Source organism: Ctenocephalides felis, unplaced genomic scaffold (assembly GCF_003426905.1).
Source record: "Ctenocephalides felis isolate EL2017-DRISC unplaced genomic scaffold, ASM342690v1 CF-g0.4_SCAFFOLD_03572, whole genome shotgun sequence".
NCBI lineage: Eukaryota > Metazoa > Arthropoda > Insecta > Siphonaptera > Pulicidae > Ctenocephalides > Ctenocephalides felis.
The window spans coordinates 16,671,497-16,693,080 of NW_020539726.1; the positions used below are offsets into that span (position 1 = coordinate 16,671,497).

Here is a 21,584-nt window from a genome sequence, read left to right on the forward strand (position 1 = left end):
AAGCTCCGTAAGCATGAATAACATTTGAGGGACCGCAGTGAAATATATAAGTTTTCAACAATTAAGACTTTTTGTTGAACTATGAATTAACTAATGGGGTGCATGGCATCGTGCTTTAATGCAAATTGCTGGAACTTCCCGTACCGTAATTAAAAATCTTGGTACAAAACCCCAAAAAAAATTACACAAAATGTGTACACATTATTAAAATCTCTATAAAATGTCTGATAACATTTTTGTCCGCCAAATGACATTTTTTAACTTATTTTTTGGGGAGTTTATAACCGTTGGAACTACCTTCCCAAAAATTTAATCGGTTTTTCATCTTGTTAACACAAGTAAAATGTTTTTTGAATTATTAAAATCGGACGCTCCGTTCCCTAAAAACTGAGTTACCGTTTTTGGCACTTTTGCCCCGTATTTTTGGAACGATTAGACCTGCCTTTGCCAAAAACTAATCAGCACGTCTCCTTATCAATACGAATCGAATGTTTTTTGAATTATTCAAATTGGTTGATGGGTGTTCCCGAAACCGTCGACAAAAATTTGTATCCGCACACACACACACGCATACACACATACACACACACATACATCCATTTTTTCTAAGGTATTCCAAAATATTCAGAAACCTTTGAAACGTAAAGATATTTACAAATTTTTATTTTTGATTTTTTGCGATTACTTTAACTTACCCTACGGGTAGTTAAGTATTGTTAAAATCAGTCAACTTGGAAAGGTCCTTCTTAAAAGAAGTACTAGAGTGTTGACAAATTTCATCATAAGTTGGTGCATTTAATCAGGATTGCAAAATAGTATAATTCTTATAAACAAAATCTCACCATAGTACTTGGTTGCACCTATAAGCTCATAATTTTCAAAGAACATAATATAATTTTTTGCTCTTTTCTTTTTTTGGTAGAGGTCATTACTATCACCCCGTTTCGGCTTAACGTTAAATTCTGAGATACCCTGTGTAATGGATGATTATTAAAAATTGGAATTTAATATTTAACAGTGATTAATTTGCAGCATTTTTAAAAATGAGCTTTTATAAAGATAGTATTTGTTACTAACTTTTTTTACTATAAATTCCGATTGGATCTAAATATGGGCAAAAGTATGTGTGTATGTATGCATGTGAACCAAAATTTGACCACTCATCGGCGATTTTTCTAAAACAGCTAAACCGTTTTCAAAAATTAAAAGCCCCTCGATGATTCTGGATAAGAACTTGAGACGAGTAATATTGCAAAGTAATTTTTTAAATTGTTAATTTCTTGTTCACATTTTCGCAAAAATATCTGAACACATTTTGAAAGTTTTATAATTTTTTTCCACAAGTAATTGTTGATTTTTTGATGATATTTAATCTTTGCATGATGATTGAGTTTATAGCCTTGATGAACATCCTTAAATATTTTGGGCCTGCAAAAATTGATTTATTTATAAAAAATCATTAAAGTTTGGAATAATGAGAGGCACCACAATTTTAAATCTATATCATCACAATTTTAAAAGAAACTGAATTTCAATTTGAATTAATTAATCAAAATAAATAAGGCAAAAGGTTTTAAATGAATTTATTTATATTAAAAAGTTACTTTGCATAATATTATAACAAAAATTATATTGTTACAATCTCTGGTCCATTCTCAAGCATTTCGAATGTTGAATACTGTAAATTAATCTTTGAGCAACAGTTATTTGCTGTAAACATATAAATCATCTGCACAAAATTTATTTGAATTTTCTTTATCTTGTGTTTGCTTCCAAGTTTTAATGATTTATATGTTCAAATATCTGTACCACGAATTTGTATTATGGACACATAAGTAATTATTCTTCATTTCTTTCCGCAGGCCTATGTGGACTTAGTCCAGGCTTGGGGCTGGAGGACTTTCACGATTATTTACGAGAACAACGAAGGCCTAGTACGACTTCAGGAACTTCTTAAATCTCATGGATTATCGGAGTTTCCGATTGCCGTACATCAACTCGGCGAAGGATCAGATCACAGGTAAAACTTGCTATCCTTTTAATTAAATCTTAATTAAATGTCATAAATTCTTATAAGCTTCTGATGAAATGTTTTATTTTGTCGATTAATATAGAATTAGGAGTTGATAACTTTTTGGAGAAATAAAACTTTTGGGTTAAGATATCTGCGTCGTCAGGCTGGATTTAGATAATTATTGCGTTTGGAATACAAAAATTTAATTCGTAAAGAGCAAAAAACTTGAGCTTGACCTTTTTTAACACAATACGTAAAATGTTTCAGTATTATTATAGATGCTAGTTAAATATTTGGATTTTGTATGCTTGCGGCAGAAGATGAAGTGACTAATCAAAAAATTAAAATAATTATACTTCTTGCAAACAAATCGCCACTTTGCTTTACCAAAATCATTATGTCATTATATCATTATGTAGATATTTATTGAACAAATATCATATATTCTGCGTAGTATTTTATGCCACGGATTATATTTTACATAGAGAAAATTTAATATAATAATTATGAGGCAATACAAATAGTCATTAGTTTTAGGAAAGAATGATAACATTCAAATACTTGCTAGTTTTTAATAAATAAATTTATTAAATTATTGAAAGTAATTTACTAAAATATGATTATTGAAACATATAAAAAATGCTCATTAAATTTGCATATACCCACATTAGATTACTTTCTACCAACAATGTAATTGTTAATAAAAGTAATCATTATTAATAAAAGATTTAATGATATTTGAAGCAAATTTAGATTTATCTGTGAACCATGTGTCATTTATCGCCTTATGTGTACTATTTGAAAAATTAAAAAAAATTTGATATAAAAAATCATGATATATTGCCGGAAAAGATTTTTTTTAGTTTTTCACATCATACCTACCGCATGTTGAATTGAAATATTAGATTTTACGTTTGATCGATATATTCGAATTAAACTTTTCGAAGACTAGTATCGGCACTAACACAATTTAACTTTTATTCAATTAAATTCAGAAAAACCAAATTGAGACGTCAAAATCACTTTGATTTTTTGTTTAAAATAAAATGTGCATCTAATGTTTAAATACTTGTTTTAAATGCAATAATAAAAATATAAAATAAAACATTCTGTCTTCAAAGTAATATTGGTATTGAACAAAAGATAATATAATATGATAATTTTAAGAATTATACAAAATATTGAATTTGTCTATATTAAATTTATGAACCAAAAATGCTCAAATTTGAGCAAAATAAAGTTAGAGTTTCGAATTTAAATTAGTGCAAAAATAATATTGAACTAGCAGTGTATGACATCATGCCTTAAGGCAATATGCTGGAACTTTCCGTGCCAAATATTTTTTTTTTCAAATATAATAATTTTTTTTTTAACTTTAAAAGTACTTGATTTTTGATTATTTTAAAATTTTTGAAAAAATGACTTTTTTGAAAGAAGGCTTCTTTGAAAAAAATCATTTTTTTACACTTTGAAATATTTTGAAAAATTTGAATTTTTTTCAAAGCAATATAGCTTCTTTAGCAGCATAAAGAAAAAATATGGAAGCGCGTAAGTGCCGCGTTGCAGACTAACGGAATCCTTAGTAATGTTCACAAAATTTTTACTTATTATTATATTAAAATCTCTACAATATATATGATGATTTGATGTGCATCTAATTTTTTACTGCCAAATAGCATGTTTTTTTACTTTTTTTTCTCGATCTTCGAAACCGCGAGACCTGCCTTCCCAAAAATTTATTTCAATATAAATAAAATATTTTTTCACTCATACAAATCGGACGCTCCATTTTCTCAAAAAATCAAATCATTTTCTGCACTTTTCGTCTCGTATTTTGGAAACGGCTAGGCCTATGCCTTTACCAAAAACTAATCAGCACCTCTCCTTATCTATACGAATTGAATGTTTTTTTAAATATTCAAATCGGTTGACCCGTGTTCCCGAAATCGTCGACAAAAAAACACACACACACAAACACATAAACAAACACAAACACACACACATTCACGCACAAACACACACACATTCATTTCTTCTAAGGTATGCCAAAATGTTCAGAAAACGTAAAACTATGCAAAAAATTGTATTTTCGATTTTTTGCGATTACTATACTTTACCCTACGGCAAGTTAATTATATCCACAAAAAGTACAGTGTAAAAGTACACATGAACAAATACAAACACATACACAAACACACACACACATACAGGCATAAACACACACATATCCATTTCTTCTAAGGTATGCCAAAATGTTCAGAAAACGTAAAACTATGCAAAAAATTGTATTTTCGATTTTTTGCGATTACTGTACTTTACCCTACGGCAAGTTAATTATATCCACAAAAAGTACAGCAAAATTTTAAATTGTGTCTTTTTGTATTGAAAATATTTTATTAATGATGTCTCGTATTCATATTGCCTCATATGATATTGAATTTGTTATAAACAGACGAATCAGTTAGTTTTCTGTTGAAATTTGTATTAACAGCACTTATTAACTTCCCGTGGGGCAAGTTATAGTAATCGCAAAAAAATCAAAAGTGAAAATTTTTATATATCTTTACGTTTCAGAGGTTTCTGAACATTTTGGCATACCTTAGAAAAAATGGATGTATGTGTGTGTGTGAGTTTATGTATGTATGTACGTGTGTGTATGTATGTGCGGATACAAATTTTCGTCGACGATTTCGGGAACACGGATCAACCGATTTAAATAATTCAAAAAACATTCGATTTGTATTGATAAGGAGACATGCTGATTAGTTTTTGGCGAAGGCAGGTCTAGCCGTTCCGAAGATACGGGGCAAAAAGTGCCGAAAACGGTAACTCAGTTTTTAAGAGAACGGAGCGTCCGATTTGAATAATTCAAAAAACATTTCACTTGTATTGAGAAGATGAAGAATCGATAAAATTTTCATGAAGGTAGGAGTAGCGGTTTCGGAGATATGGAAGAAAAAGTAAAAAAATGAGCCATTTGGCGGTCAAAAATGATCATTAGGCATATGCACATCAAATTATCAGATATTTTATAGAGATTTTAACAATAAGTATACATTTTGTTAACATTCCCATGGGTTCCGTACCAATGCTTATGTGTTAGACAGCGACGCAGCGCTTACACGCTTTATATTTTGTCCCTATGCAGTTAAAGCAGTACGATTGCTTTGAAAAAAAAAAGTTCAGATCTTCCACAATATGTCAAAAAAAAGAAAAAAAATTTTTTTTTCAAAAAAAAAAATTTTTTTTTAAAAATTTTTTTTTTCAAAAAAAAGTAATTTTTTGTCGAATTTATAGTTTCTCAAAAATCGTATTTTTTCAAAGTAAATTTTTTTCAAAAATGTTAATCGTTTTTAAAAAAATAATAATTTTTGGTACGGGAAGTTCCAGCAATTTGCCTTAAGGCACGATGCCTTAATTGCCTTAAGACAGAATTCCACTTACTGCTAGTTAATTTTAGCTCTGAAAATAACATAGATATGTGAAAACGTTGAAATAACATCTTTTTATATATTATGTAGAAAATATTACATTAACAACGTTTTTTACGTTATTATAGTCGTTTTTATCCTCCTCTCTAGCCTTAATGCAAATGAAGCTTCCACATACCTTCCATATTATTACAATTACGTCGGCTGCAGAAACTTTCTCATCCTGAATCATATGAATTATTTTGTTTTTGTGAAATTATCCTAGTTGCTAATGAGATATTTATCTTGCAGATTTCATGGAACATTTCTAATATATACGTTGTATAATTTCAGACCATTGCTTAAGCAAATCAAGAATTCTGCAGAGTCACATATCGTGTTAGACTGTTCAACCGATAGAATATACGATGTTCTCAAACAAGCTCAACAGATAGGAATGATGAGCGATTATCATAGCTATCTAATCACGTCACTGGTAATTAATTTTATCATTTATTACTATAATTAATTATCTCTGTACTGAATAATATGGTATTTTGTATTTTGAATGTTTTGCATGTTCTATTTAATATTGTGTATTGTGTTCGAAATGTCATTATGATAATCCGTTGCCGACGTTTATTGATGATTTCTAGATCGTAATTGCGATTATATTTTTATTATATTTTTTAATGAATTGTGTTCATTAACAATTTTTCAAACATGACAGTGAATTTTACATTCTCTTACTTCGAAGATTTTCATAAACTGGTCAAACTGGCTAAAACGATGTGTTGGAAAACAGAATTGTTTTTTTTTTTAATAAATAAACTGGATTTTACTTTTTTTAAACGGGTAAAGACTGCATTGTGTTTAAAGGCAATCTGGAACTTCTCTTTCAGAAATTATCCATTAGCAAAATAAAAATAATTATCATCAAAATTTTAAATATTTTAAATATTTTAAAATAATCATTGTGAATACTAATAATATAAGAGCTCGTATTTGGGTTACGACCTTCATCTATAATATTTTCACACCGTGGACACAATCAATATGCTTTTTGAATCACTCTAATCGGATGCGCCGTTATATCAAAAACTAATATTCCTTGTGCTTATTGCTCCGAATCTTTGAGACCGCCAGACTTGCCTTTGCAAAAAAAGTAATCAATTATTTACTCAGTCATTAGTTAAAACCAGTCACAAGTTTTTTGAATTATTCCAATTAGATGTGCTGTTGTATCAAAGACTGGTTGTTTTCGCGCTTTTTGCTTCATATCTCCAGCGCATCACCCCATCAACAAAAATCGAATGTTTTTTCAATTATTCAAATAAGTTGATATGTGCTCTCCATATCGTGGACAAAGAATTGTTTCCAAACACACACATACATATACATATAAATTTTTATGAGGTGTGCAAAAATATTCAGAAACCACTAAAACGTAAAGATATTCAAAAATTTACGTTTTTGATTTTTTTGCAATTATCATAATGTACTCAACGGAAAATTAATAAAATAAAATGATTTTAAATAAATAAATAAATAAATATATATATATATATATATATATATATATATATATATATATATATATCTTGCTCATATCATTACGTTTTAAAATCTCTTCGTTCACTTAATTTTCCTTATAGATGTTCAGATACATTTTTTCCATATTCACGATTTCAAGTGCGATTTTTGATTTTTATTTTTCGCTTATCGTAGAATCCAAGACACTGGTTTTAGTTTATTTTATTTAGTAAATTCGGTTTGGAGTGATCGAAATTTATTATCACAAATTCAAATTTTTATTTTGTTATATATACTTTAAAGAAACAATTTGAGATATAATTCAATATACCGGTATTTGTAATTTTCATCAAATTTTTATGAACTTTATTACAGCTTTTACAGTTGTATCATATATCATACATTTAATTCTAGAACTTATTTTATTTATGATAATGTAAATTATTTTACAAGTTTAGCAGCCAATTTCCTAAATTTTATTCATAGTACATTTTTGTTCATTTTCATTTACAAGAAAAGCCAATTTCAAGATTTCGTGTGCGTATTATATACATGCAATTTTTTGCTAATGTAGAATCTAAAATATTGGTTTCTGTTGATTTTATATAATAAATTTTGTTTAAATGTTCCAAAATACTGTACATTCTGCCATGAGTTAAGTCAGTCAAAAAAATTGTGTGATAGTGAATTTTATTTTTGAATACCGCTATATGCATAAATTTTTTTAAGTTTTCTATAGCGAATTTGTTTTAAACATGCATATTCAATGTGCATATATAAATCTAGATATTGCAAATGTATTTATTTTTCATTGAATATATCAAAGAAAGATTTTGCTTGCCTTCGGCGTCATCAGCTGTTACTTCCCTTGCATATGTTGCATTTTCTTATTGGATTGTCGCAAAATAAATCCGAAAACAAATTTTGTAGTAACAAAATTTACATTATATCATAGCCCCTTGTACGATATGGATTTAGAAAAACTTAAATACAAAATTCAGGCAAATGATGCCGAATTTAAAAGGCTATTTATATTATCATCAACAAAGTAAGTATATAATCAATACGAGAAGACATAATTCAACTAAAATAAATGTGTAATATTATCAAACATACATTATTTTATATTTATAATTTATTTATTCTCATTTATTATTTTTTATTTATAATTCATATTTATTGCTTTTTATTATTAATTCAGAACAATTATTCAACTTCTTGCAACGCTGAGTGTTTCTTTAATTAAATTTTTATAATTTAAAGTTTTTTTAATTAAAATACTAACCGCATTGAGAGCAAACAGCGTAATGCATCTCGACTTTTTTAACATTTCACTTTTTTAGACTTGTATTAAACTCTTATTTTAGTGTGGTAATAGTTCATTTCTTACAAGTTTTTGGTTTCCTCTGTTACTATTTTAATTTCATCTGAAGTTTTTAGTCATTGATATTTTAACTTGTGTTATACAACTTTATTCGAAATAAAGTTGACTTCGATGTATAAATAGCAATAGTATATAAGGTAATTATTTAAAATTTAATAGGGCATGAGTTCTTATTTCAAAGTTATTATTTTTGAATGTAAAGTTTTTTTAAGAATTATAAGATTTGTTGAAAACAAATTTTTCGGATTTTAGCGAAAAATTATTTTTAGTAGGTATAGAGGAGCAAGAGGCTTATTGTAATTTTTTTTATTCAATACATCTCAAGATCCACTAATTATACTTTCCTTCACCCAATCCAATAAGAATATTTCACAAATATTGTTCATTATTTCAAAATTAATCATTATCTAGGAAAAGTGCGCCGTTACAACTTACCCCGTATTGTAACATCTACGAGGGTAAGTAATAACGATAAAAAACCATAGAAATATTTATAAAAATTCATTTTTTATTTAGTTTTAATAAAATTGATATATTTCTAAATATTTTCTTTTATTAGTAAAAGTTTTATTTCAACTAACTCCAGGTGTGATATTAATTAAGATGACTATTTAAACAATTTAGCAATCACAAAAACTGTTACATATTATCGAAGATTGACGAATTCGAAATGAAATAAGATATGTAAATTTCATAGCAAATCGGTTATAATAATGCAAACCGAAGTTTTATGATAGATCAATTTTATATTACCTCTCAAAAATGACGCACCTGCACAGTCCTGTTTATTGCGTCGGCCATGACAATATTATGCAGGACTGTTCACTACATGTCAATCTAGAGTCTAGATTCTAAACAAAAAAATATTTCAATATGGTTTAGGATTGTATCGAAAAATTCCTGTTACTCGTTACTAGTTACCCCTGTTACAGATAGCATAGTTATTATTTGCATTTTATGATTTGGCCCGATAATTCAATAAACTAAAATGTACGGATTTGGTGTTCTAATAGTATCTCACATAATACTAAAGCTGATGTGGTTATTTCAAAACACTTGAAAATGCTTAATCTACCGAACATGCTGTAAATAGCTGAAATAGCTACGTTCTACAAATTTCAATAGCCGTTCTAGAAAGTGCTGGTAATGAGAATTTTGATGTAGTCAAAGGATACCAATTCTAAATGTTCATATTTAGATGGAACCCTTATAATTTAATTAAACCCGTAGAGAATCCGCTCAAAATAATTGTAGATGAACATATTTTTTTGATAAATTTGTTATCTGCAGGTGAAATCTATCTGCCGACTTACTAAATGCAATATGTAGTTCACTTTGTGTTTTATGTGCATTTTATGAAATTCATTTACATATCTATCTGATGAAATGATATACATATTAAATACTTATACGTACTAATAAATACTGGATTCGATTCCCTATTACCACATGCAACTCATTTTTATTCACAAGAACAATTCGCCACGTTTAATCCTTATGAGTTTTAATTTACATTCACTACTATAGTTCCATAAATCTTTCGCCGCAAGCAGAACTACGATCTTAAATTATATATCTGGTGCTTTAATTAATTTTCGCTTGTATATAATCGAGATTTTGCCTTCTAAGATTCACAATGAAATTGCACAAATTGTTTTGCTTGCGTTTATGATTTGTTTCACAATGCTTCAAGCCATCGAGTTTCCATAAAGCGACTGTATTAAGTCGCAAGGGGCTAAAGTTTAAAGTGCCACTGGAGCAGAGATAGAGATTATAATTGGCGAGATTCAATTTCGATATCGGATTTAACTTTTGAAAAAGATATCTTAGGATTTTGCCAACATTATATCTAGGATGCGAAAGTTAACTCTTGTGAGATATAAAATCATCTTGTGCAACGATAGTTTCCATATGTTTCTTTACAGAAGTATGTATCATTCTGTTCACACAAGTGCATGATAATACTGCAAGAAAATTGTAAATATTTCTGTGAAGAAGTCTGCTGGTGCACATTCCGTTATTGAATGCATTCGGAGAAGAAAGTTTTATATGTACACAAACACATACACACACACATATATATATATATATATATGATATTCAGTTTTCAGGGCAATACATCAATTAAAAAATTTGTATGACTTTAAAACATTTTTATTTTTTCCATACGTTTCGACACATAGTTTTGTGTCATCTTCAGTGGACTATGTAATTGTAATAATCCTAATTATTTCCTAGTTATAATTGTTCACAATGCACAATGAAACCAATTCTTGTCACTTTAAATGTAACCATAATAATTTTTTGAATGAGTTATTTTATGAATTTGTAAAATACATCCCGCTATACTGTATTCCGATGCAAGAGTCATGAGTCAAGAGTCACTCTTGCATCGGAATACAGTATAGCGGGATGTATTTTACAAATTCATAAAATAACTCATTCAAAAAATTATTATGGTTACATTTAAAGTGACAAGAATTGGTTTCATTGTGCATTGTGAACAATTATAACTAGGAAATAATTAGGATTATTACAATTACATAGTCCACTGAAGATGACACAAAACTATGTGTCGAAACGTATGGAAAAAATAAAAATGTTTTAAAGTCATACAAATTTTTTAATTGATGTATTGCCCTGAAAACTGAATATCACATATTTCAACATCAAAATTATATAAAAAATTTAATATATATATATATATATATATACATTTCATAACATTTTTTGTTTATAAGAATAATATAATATAATAGCCTTTTGCAAGGCTTCTAACCGCAAAACCACAAACTGCGCCTTAACAAATAAAAAAAGCGTAAACTCACATATAACGAATTTGAACGAGTTCGAATAGGCATTCTAGAAAGGATTACGTCATTTTGATAAGGAATATAAAAATTACAAGATGATAAAATCGTTCATTAACTTCCCGAAGGAGAAGTTTATGTTTTAATCAGAAAATCCGATTCGCTAATTTTATGTTTTCTCGACGTTTCAAGCCATTCTGAATCGAATGAGCCCAAAATTGGAAAAAGTAGGTGTGTGTGTGTGCGTGTATGTGAACAGGTTTTTTGACGTGAATCGACGTTTTCTCAAAAACGGTTCGATCGATTTCAAACATTTAAAAGCCATTCGATGTATCTCGATGAGGACTAACGTTTCTGAGCTTTATGCGACGATCGTTCAAGCCGTTTCTTTATAAATAGCAGAAAAGTGAAAAAAATTTCCTCCACGTTCTAGCCCGCAATTCTGAATCGATTCTAAAAGTTTAAAAACCGTTGGAAAGATATTGGTTGGGAATTGTGCTGATTAGTTTTTGGTAAAGATCGGCCGGGCCTTGTAATAAAGTTTTTTTTAAAAAAAAAATTCGACGATTTTCATGGTTTTTTTTTGACGGTAGATATCATAGTCTTCTAGTCTAGATCATAGTAAAAATATTACCGCCCTGCGACAACTCGTTTAGCTTTAAAAATTCGTCAAAGTTTGCAAAAATTGGTATCGTTTTTTTGGCATTTGTCAAAATTAGACCTTTCATCGACGTTTTCTAAAAAACGCCTGAACCGATTTCAGAAATTTAAAAGCCATTCGATGTATCTCAATGAGCACTATAGTTTGTCAGTTTTGTGAGATGATCTGCCGAGCCCGGTCCAGCCGTTTTCGAGGAAACGTCGATTTACGGCAAAAAATTTGTTCACATACACGCACACACATACACACACACATATTTTTTACAAATTTGGTCTCTTTCGATTCAGAATGGCTTGAAACGTTGAGAAAACCTAAATTTAGCGAATCGGTATTTTTGATGAAAACATAAACTTCTCCTTCGGAAAAATAATTTATACTAACTAGGAGAAAATCTTCAAAATTCTAAAATCTTCAAAATTCTAATCAAAACTTTGGATTCTAAATTAAAAATATAACAAGTATCAATGAATTTGAAGAAATAAGAAAATAATTTTCTAAAGTACTAAAAAAATAAACTATAAAAATAAATTAAAATAAATTGCTTGAACTTCTCGTACGTAAATTTAAATTTTGACATTTTTTTTAAACTTTGCATAATGAGATTTTTGATTTTTTTTTTTAAAAAATGACTTCTTTGAAAAAAATAATTTTTCTATTTTATATTTTGAAATTTCTTTTGAACTTTGAATTTTTCTGAAAATTTTGATGTGCATATGCCTAATTAGCATTTTTGACTGCCAAATGGCTTTTTTTTACTTTTTTCAATCGATGTCTTAAACCGCTATACATGTCTTCGCAAAAAATTAAACGGTACTTAATTTTGTCAATACGAAAAAAATAATTTGTGAATTATTAAAATCGGACGTTCTGTTGTCTCAAAAACTGAATTACCATTTTGGGCTCATTTAGGACTATATATATTAGTCATAATGTATGTTCATTTCGCATATCGCATAAATTCATATATTACATTTGTCGTATATTAGTTACAAATTAGTTAGTTATAGTTAGCTATAGTTAGTTTACGAAATAACATAATAATTACTGACATTTGTCACTGTTGCGTTTGCGTTGTAATTCATCATTAGAAATATATTCATATTCCAAAATACATACAGAGCAATATTATATCATGAAATAGATATACATTATTAAAAAAGAAATTATAAAGAAGGAATAACAGTTTGTAGTATACATAAAAGAATAATTCATCAATTCTGAACAGATTTTGAAAAGTCCAAATCTATTTGAAAAATCAGTAAGGAATCGTATCTACTGATTTTAAGTAAAAATTGGTGCGGCACTAGATTTCTAAATAATTATTGAGAAATTTTTTATGACGAATTTAATTTAACATTGAATACCGACAGCCTTCATGATCTTTAACAATGTCCTTAAATATTATAGTATATTATACGAAAATTTAATTGAAAGTTTACAAGATTTAAAAACTAGGAATAATGAAGGTTGTTTTGAATATAAACTGTTGAAAATTTTATATTCACAATTTTAAAATTGTAGTTGCTATTAATTCTCAATTTTTTCATTCTTAAGTCTTAAATTATTTAGAAATATCAACGCCAAATTCACCTTATGCTACTTCTTATAAGGCAAAATGTCATTTAGATCTTGTTTTAAATTTTGTTCACATTGAACAAAATGTTATATTATAATTGATCTTTTTTTCTTTGAATATGATAATTTTATTCTGTAAAAAATATATATAAAATAAATTACGAATAATATTACTACCGATTCCATAAATATCACACATATAGGAGCATTCTTCGAACGATTTCAGTCATGCTCTATAAAAATATATTAATGTTAAGTTATAATGATATGTATGCAAATACATCTCTATATATATAAATATGAATATTTGACTAATTAACTAGTTGATATTGGTATTTTGCCTTGAGGCAAGTTACATTAACTTCCCGATATGTGTAAATACTCGACTTAATCAATAAAAAATAAACTAATTTATGAGTGGTTAAAGTATTCCGAGTGGATTTCTTACACATCATTGAAAACGAACAAACACGTTAACTCGGACTATTTTCTTGGATCAAAATTTCAAAAATCAACAACTTTTATAATTGAACCAGTTTCCGTAGGACTTTAAGGGTTCAGTATGTTCATTAAGACCAAGTACTCCATCGTTATTCCAAGTAAATCGTCTAATTTTAATTTTAGCAAACGTCAAAAATACTACTCATTTTCTCAAACATTGATAAATTTTTAAAATTAAATTACTTGTCGTATGGCCGTAATATTTCAGTAAGTTCCATAAAAATCGACTTAAATTTTTTTCAACGTTCCCAACTAATATCTTTCAAACATTTTTTGATTTTTTAAAATCGATTCGGTAGTATAAGCTTAAATATAGACAAAAAGTTTAAGGTTTTTACCAAATTACAAAGAAACGCCTCAGCCGATCGTTGCACAAAACTGAGGAACGCTAATCCTCGTCGAGATACATCAAATGGTTTTTAAATTTCTGAAATCGGTCCAGCCGTTTTTGAGCAAACGTCGATTTACGGCAAAAAATCTGTTCACACACACACACATACTTTTTCCAAATTTGGTCTCATTCGATTCAGAATGGCTTCAAAACGTCGAGAAAACATAAAATTAGTGAATCGGATTTTTTGATGAAAACAGAAACATCCCCTTCGGGAAGTTAAAAAAAAACATATTATGATCTATAAATAAGTTAGTTACTTTTTAAATATCTCTATTTAACTAATTTTTACATTCTTAGATAAACGCCAAAAAAACAATATTTTAAGAGCCAGTAACCTGAATATAATTCGTTTTTTTTTTAAACTTTATAAAACATTTTCACCTAAAATTAGTCTTTATATAGATATATCCGGCGTTATTTTGAAAATAAAAATTACTCCATTGAGAATGGGTATTATCCCGCAGAGGGCAGTGGAGTCAAAACTGATCTTAAATTCACTTTTGAACTTAAGGGCAAGATGGAACTAATTCTAAATTTTTATGTAAATTGAAGTACAGTAAAAAATAAGACCCAAAACTTTATATTGGCTGGATATTATTAGATTATTTTAGACAATAACTAACAATTTTTTTAACATTTTTTAATAGTTCACTGCTTGATATATGTTATGTGTGCCGAATAAATAAAAAAAACTGAAATCATACCATGACCACTGGTCATGTGCTATTTTGCGATTTTGGATGAAAATTTTTTGTTGCCGGTTTTGATCATTTTCACAACGTTGGTTCCTTATGGCCTTAGAAAAATGCTATTAAAAATTTCGATCGACTTCAAATAGTTTTCGAGATAAACGCATTTTAAATATGAAAAAAGTAAAAAATTATTTTTAGCAAATATTTCGCGAACGGTTAGAGCTATTATATGTGCATGTTGTTTGATTTTCACAGTATAATTACGGAAAGTTTTAAAATACTCATATGCATGTAAGCCTATATTATATATCGCAATACTGAATGTGATATTTTACTCCAAGGTGCCTGTACTTCAGCTTCGCGAAAGAATGTGAACTATTTTCCAAATTAATAAGTAGATGTAAAAGAAACGCATTTATATGTTTAACACAGTAATGCTTGACAAAGCTAGTTTTTATCTTATTTAGATAATTATTTAAATATTGCCTAGAATTGAGAATATTGAACCAATATAGTTTAAAGAGCTTGTATATAATATCAAACTTGTATATAATATCGAATAAAATAAAAAATATCGAATTATTTCAATTACATTTTGGCATCTCTAAGTTGGTGTATTCAAAGTGCTTAAATCTGATAGCCATATATATGTAGTGACTATCTTAGAACTATTCGAGTGTCCTTGTTGTAAGGCAGTTTCGCAAAATGATAGTAGCTACGTTCGTGCATAGTTTGCTAATGCGTTCCTTATCTATGCTACTGTGAAATTTCGTATTCGTCATAGCGTATCTCAATTTTAATTTTAAATTAATTACCTGGATTTACATAAAGTTTAAACGGAACCATAAATATTACTTAAGAGAGAAAAAATATACGTACAGATGCAAGTAGAACTTTTCCACTTAGAATCCTATGCAAATATAGATTTGGTAAAACAAAAACTTGTTTGATGCAAACTTCGAGGAATTGGACTATGATTTTGATGATAATAAACACTATTTCGTATAAATTTTAACTTTTTATGAAATTGCAAAGTGCTTCAAATCAGCTTCGCAGTATAATTTCTATCAATTATAAGAAAAAATTTAATTGAAAACTGTTTGATACTTTCATTTTATCCGATTATATTTTTTAAGATAGAGTTTTTACTAATAAATAAAAACTACGTAAAGTGAGTCAATATATTAATTTTTTTAGTAATTATAATTTAAATACGACACTAATGATTTTTTATCATGAATACTTGACTAGTGGTGCCTGAAAATTTCTGAATTTTTCCGTATCGTAATAAAATTTTCAATAAATAATAAATCTTTTTAAATAGATTATTATTAGTACTGACTGACTGATACTATAAGGACCTTATATTGTCAGAGATAATTAGAAGTTTTCAAATTGAATGAGTATTTTTCGTAATATAATTTTATATAATTTAGTATTTACACTTAAAATGAAAATATGCTTTTTCATAAAACATGTTCTTTAAAAGTTAAAAAACATTAAGTTTATATTAAAAAGAGATTCCTTAATGATTTTTTTTATTATCTGTTCCTATGAAATAATGAATATAGGGGGAAGTCCCCTAGTAGCGGACACCTAAGGTTATTTATAAATAAATCAAAAATATTTTACGAAATGTTTATTAAATGATGATTTATGTTGGATAAAAAAGTTAGAAATCAAACTAAATTGACAAACCGCAATCTTTGCTAAAAAATAATTAATACTATCGATCAAACTTTGATATAAAAAAATATGTTTTTAAACAGTGGCACCTATTACCGGACATTTCAAAATAACCTGCATTGATCACATATGTAGCCATCTCCACACTCTGGAATGTCTGCACATGTGTCTTTGACGAATATTCTTATATATTGCAAAAAAAATCACTACTCATCCACCCTTTTGGCTGGACCACACCGATGCTCTCAGCTGGACCATTCATCATAAGATTTTCATTCTTTGACTCGGAAATACGAAAAATCTAGATATGTAATGACCGTTAACTCTCACAAGAAATGTCAATATATTTAGTGTTCGGCGCTAAGGGACGACTTAGTGTCCGATGCCAAGGGACAGACATGTTTGTTTATTTGGGGGTACCTACTAAAATTGTTTAAATTATCTAATAATATTCTACCATTTTACGGATAACAATCAAGTACTACTTTTATCATTGAATGCCACTCAAATATAAATGCATATTTACACTAGAATTACTTCCATTGATATTTAGGTGACGCCGTGATTTTGCGCCTAAAACAGCAAAGAATTGCTGCCGCCGGGACCGAGTGCGTCACAGGAGAGTCTTGGCGGGTGATCCTGCACCTGTGTGCACCCCGCGCCCCTTTCACTTATATTCTGATATAAAAAGATTTATACTCGCTTAAATAATACGTGTTAAATAGAGTGTCCGGTATTAGGTGCGGTCTGGCGTTACGGGACTTCCCCCTACTTAAAATAAAACTGAATAGCGAATTGGTATAAAATTGAACTTTTTTTTTTTCAGGATATCCACTCAGTAGATTTAGAAGAATTCAAATACGGTGGCACCAACATCACCGCCTTAAGACTGGTAGATCCAGAAAAACCAGACGTCCAAAAAGCAGTCAGAGAATGGATACAAGGAGAGCAAAGGCTCGGAAGAAGGTTGGACGCAGCTGCATTTGTGACACGGGTAATAATTCAATTTATAAACCAATTTACAAATCAATTTATATTAAATCTTCCTATATCGGTATTTATTATTTTTTTATCACTCGATACATTGTTTTATCATGTTTCAAATCCGTTCAATACAAAAAGCAGATTAGCGTGAAATTATTACAGTTGCAATATTATTATTTGGACACCGATGTTTTATATATTTTGGAATGATTGGATTGTTTTTTATCAATATCAGATTATATATATATTGCTTTCATTAATATAATTATTTAGTACCTATTAAAGTTAAAACGCTGATAAAACAAATACTTATTCTTAATGGAATCAAATTTTATATTCCACATACTCATACCATAACGATTTCATATGTTATATTAGGATACAAAATTGTATGTGTTTTATTATTATTATTATTATTATTATTATTATTATTATTATTATTACTATCATTATTTTTTGTGAAATTTCTCACATATTATTTATATAGTTTTAATTTATATAGTTAAATTGATTGCCACTGTATGAAGGCTAAGATGCTAGCCGAAACGTATGGATTTTAAATAATTTTCTAAAAACTCTCATATTATTTTGAATATTTGAATTTGATCATTCAAATAAATTGACGGAAATTTTTTACTTATGATTCATAATTCACAAGTTCAAAAACTTCAAGAATCACACATTCAATTCTTACAAAAATATTGCATTATTCAATAAAATAATAGACAATAATAAATAATATTTGTTGATAAATGCATGTTTGATTGATGATATATATTTATTTCAATTTTTAAAAAGTGATAACATTAATATTATTAATAACTATAGTACATGGTATCGTGCTTTAAGGCAAATTACGTGAATTTTGAGTACAGTAACTTGATTTTTTTTAATTTCAAAGAAAAATAAGATTTTTTTGAAAATTCTGAATTTTTCACTAAATTTCTTTTAAAGTTAGTATTTTTGGACAAATAAAATTTCTTGTTTTTGTATTTGAAGTTTGAAAATTTTGAAATTTCTTGAAAGTTTTTGATACCCATTCATCTCGATTGATCCATACTGTCGAAAATATATGACTTTCGACCCCAAATGGCAGTGTTTTACCTTTTTTTTGAATATCCGAAAGCGGTGAACCTGTCTTTACAAAAAAAATTCAAAACCTTTCAAAAACTTGATCGCGTTTTTGCATTTTTTGCTTCGTATCTTCGAAATGGCTGGACCAACCTTTTCCAAAAACTACTTTTCACGTCTCTTTATCGATATCAGTCACACACATTCATAATTTTTGTCTAAGGTATGCCAAAATATTCAGAAACTTCTGAAATGTAAAGATATGCAAACACTTTGTATTGAATTCTTGGACAATTACTACAACTTACTCTACGGGAAGTCAATAAGCTAAATTTAGTTAGCTAATATACATAATAATATTGTTTCTAAAGGTCGCTTGTGGCACTTTAGAAGCTTTTGAAATTATAGGTTTTTGAAAAGGTTGTCAAATATCTCCCTTCCGCCTTTTTGTATTATAAACCGAGAGCAAAAAAGCGGAAGGGAGATATTTGACAACCTAATATTATAGAAAAAATAAATCAAAGTATAATGAATTACAAAATGACTATATATTCTCTTTAGTGAGTAATTAATAACTTCCAGTTGGGTAAGTTATAGTAGTAGGCCAAAAATCAAGAATGAAGATCTTTGCATAATTTCACGTTCTGAAAGTTTGTGAACATTTTGGCATATCTCAGAAAAAAAGATGTGTGTGTACGTGTGTGTGTGTGCGGATATAAATTTCCATCGACGATTTCGGGAACACGGTTCAACCAATTTCGATTATTCTGAAAAAATTCGATTGCTGTTGATAAGGAGACGTGCTGATTAGTTTTTGGCATAGGCAGGTCTAGCCGTTTCAAAGATACAGGGCAAAAAGTACTGCAAACGGTAACTCATTTTTGCGTCCGATTTTAATAATTCAAAAAACATTTTACTTATATTGACAAGATGAAGAACTGATTAAATTTTTGGTAAGGCAAGTCCAGCGGTTATAGACTCTCAATGAAAATAAATTAGAAAAATGTCATTTAGCGGTCAAAAATGTTTGGATATATGTACATCAAATTATCAGAAATTTTATAGAGATTTTAATAATGTGTACACATTTTGTGTAATTTTTTTTGGGTTTCGTACCAAGATTTTTAATTACGGTACGAGAAGTTCCAGCAATTTGCCTTAAGGCACGAAGCCCACTAGTTTCTATATATTACATGTCCTAATTCTCGTCACAATTAAATATTCTCTAAAATATTTTTTATTTGTTTTAGGAAAACTCGACAGTGATCAAGGTAAGTCCAATATGTTTTTCCTAAATTGTATTTCACCCATATATATATCAAATTGGTAAATATTGTTCGACATGGAACCTATTTTTGCAGGCGGAAACTGCGTTAATGTACGATGCTGTTTTGCTGTTTGCAAAAGCCCTTCACGACTTGGACACGAGTCAACAAATTGATATTCAGCCGCTGTCCTGTGATGCGCAAGACACGTGGCCCCATGGGTACAGTTTAATTAATTACATGAAAATTGTGAGTATTATCGGAATAGGATTTAATGAATATTTGATGTCATTGGTAGTATTGCTGTACATGAGTACTGAAAAACAGGGTAAATTGGACACGTTTGTAACTGTCTCCAAATGAGGAAATGAAATTAACTCTAAAAATACAAGAACCGATTGATGATATTTCAACTAATCGGCATACAAAGTATTTTAGAAACCCGTTTATTTTGTCACGGAAAATGTATCCAAATAATTTATTGATAATGCTTATTTATCATCACTAATATTCTATATAATTACACAAGTCCACAAACCAAAAGTTGTTTGTATTGGTTGTGCGACATATGTAGCTTTTACCGCTGAACACGAATCTAAAGGGTCAAGTGACAAAAAAAAATCTCTGATCTAGTACATAAGAAGAAAGTAATTTAAGGGAAGAATAAGTAATTAAAAAAAATAATTTCTAGTTACTTAAAATCTTATAATTTTTGTCGTTTCCTTTTCTAGCTCAATTGACTATTCACTTAAATGATCTAAGAAATTTTTTTAAGAATAAGACTGTATTTTGCCAAAACATTTTCAGATTTTCAAATTGCAAACATAGTTGCAGATTACCCAGAGGCAATGTGGAGAAAATTCTTTTGCCAATTACTGCTGAAATCTATAAAAAAAAATTTATAGACAATTTAATTGAAAAGTTCAATCCATATCTAATCGATAAAGATATCAATAGTTGGTAAAAAGGTCAAGAAACGACAGAAATTATAAAATTTTGATTCAATTGCAGAAGAATTACAAGATCGGAGATTTTGCCTCGTTCTTTTATTTTTTTTTTTGCAATGTTTGCCATCTGACCCGCAATTTTGACTTTACATGAATTAGAAAACATATGCCGCACATCCAACACAGACGCATATTTTAAGCTTGAGGACCTGTGTTATCATTATTATGATTAATATTATTCGTATCTTATTATTTTATTAAATATTTCATAATTTTTACTATTTTTAAACGTTTATCAATCTGTTATTTGCTCTGAGTCAAATCAACATAAAGTAAATATTTTTCTTTTATTATTAATCAATAACTATTGAAAACACATGCACCGTTACTCTTACTCTACTTTATATAAAAATAGCTACCAGCTTGGATAAAAATTAACTTACCAAATTTCGAATTTTTGTGCCTTTATTCGGAATCATCATACTGAAATATGATATCAATTTCCTCATCTCTATATTATTTAAATATATATTCGAGTTTGGAAAAAAGTTCACAGTTACTCATAAAAATAGCTGCCAGCTGGGTAAAAATGGTCTTTCCAAATTTGGAATTTTTGTGCCTTCATTCGGAATTATTATATTAAAGTATTATATCAAT

General features: G+C 28.4%; 1 protein-coding gene across 1 annotated transcript in view; it reads left to right on the top strand.

Moving 5' to 3' along the window:
• Positions 1–21,584, top strand: part of LOC113388175 — an 87,335-nt gene that overhangs the window by 59,582 nt on the left and 6,169 nt on the right. Inside the window, exons 3-7 of the mRNA XM_026625577.1 lie at positions 1,863–2,020; positions 5,779–5,920; positions 17,487–17,654; positions 19,966–19,986; positions 20,077–20,308. Of these exons, the coding sequence (XP_026481362.1) occupies positions 1,863–2,020; positions 5,779–5,920; positions 17,487–17,654; positions 19,966–19,986; positions 20,077–20,308 (721 nt within the window). The remainder of the gene's footprint in view (positions 1–1,862; positions 2,021–5,778; positions 5,921–17,486; positions 17,655–19,965; positions 19,987–20,076; positions 20,309–21,584) is intronic.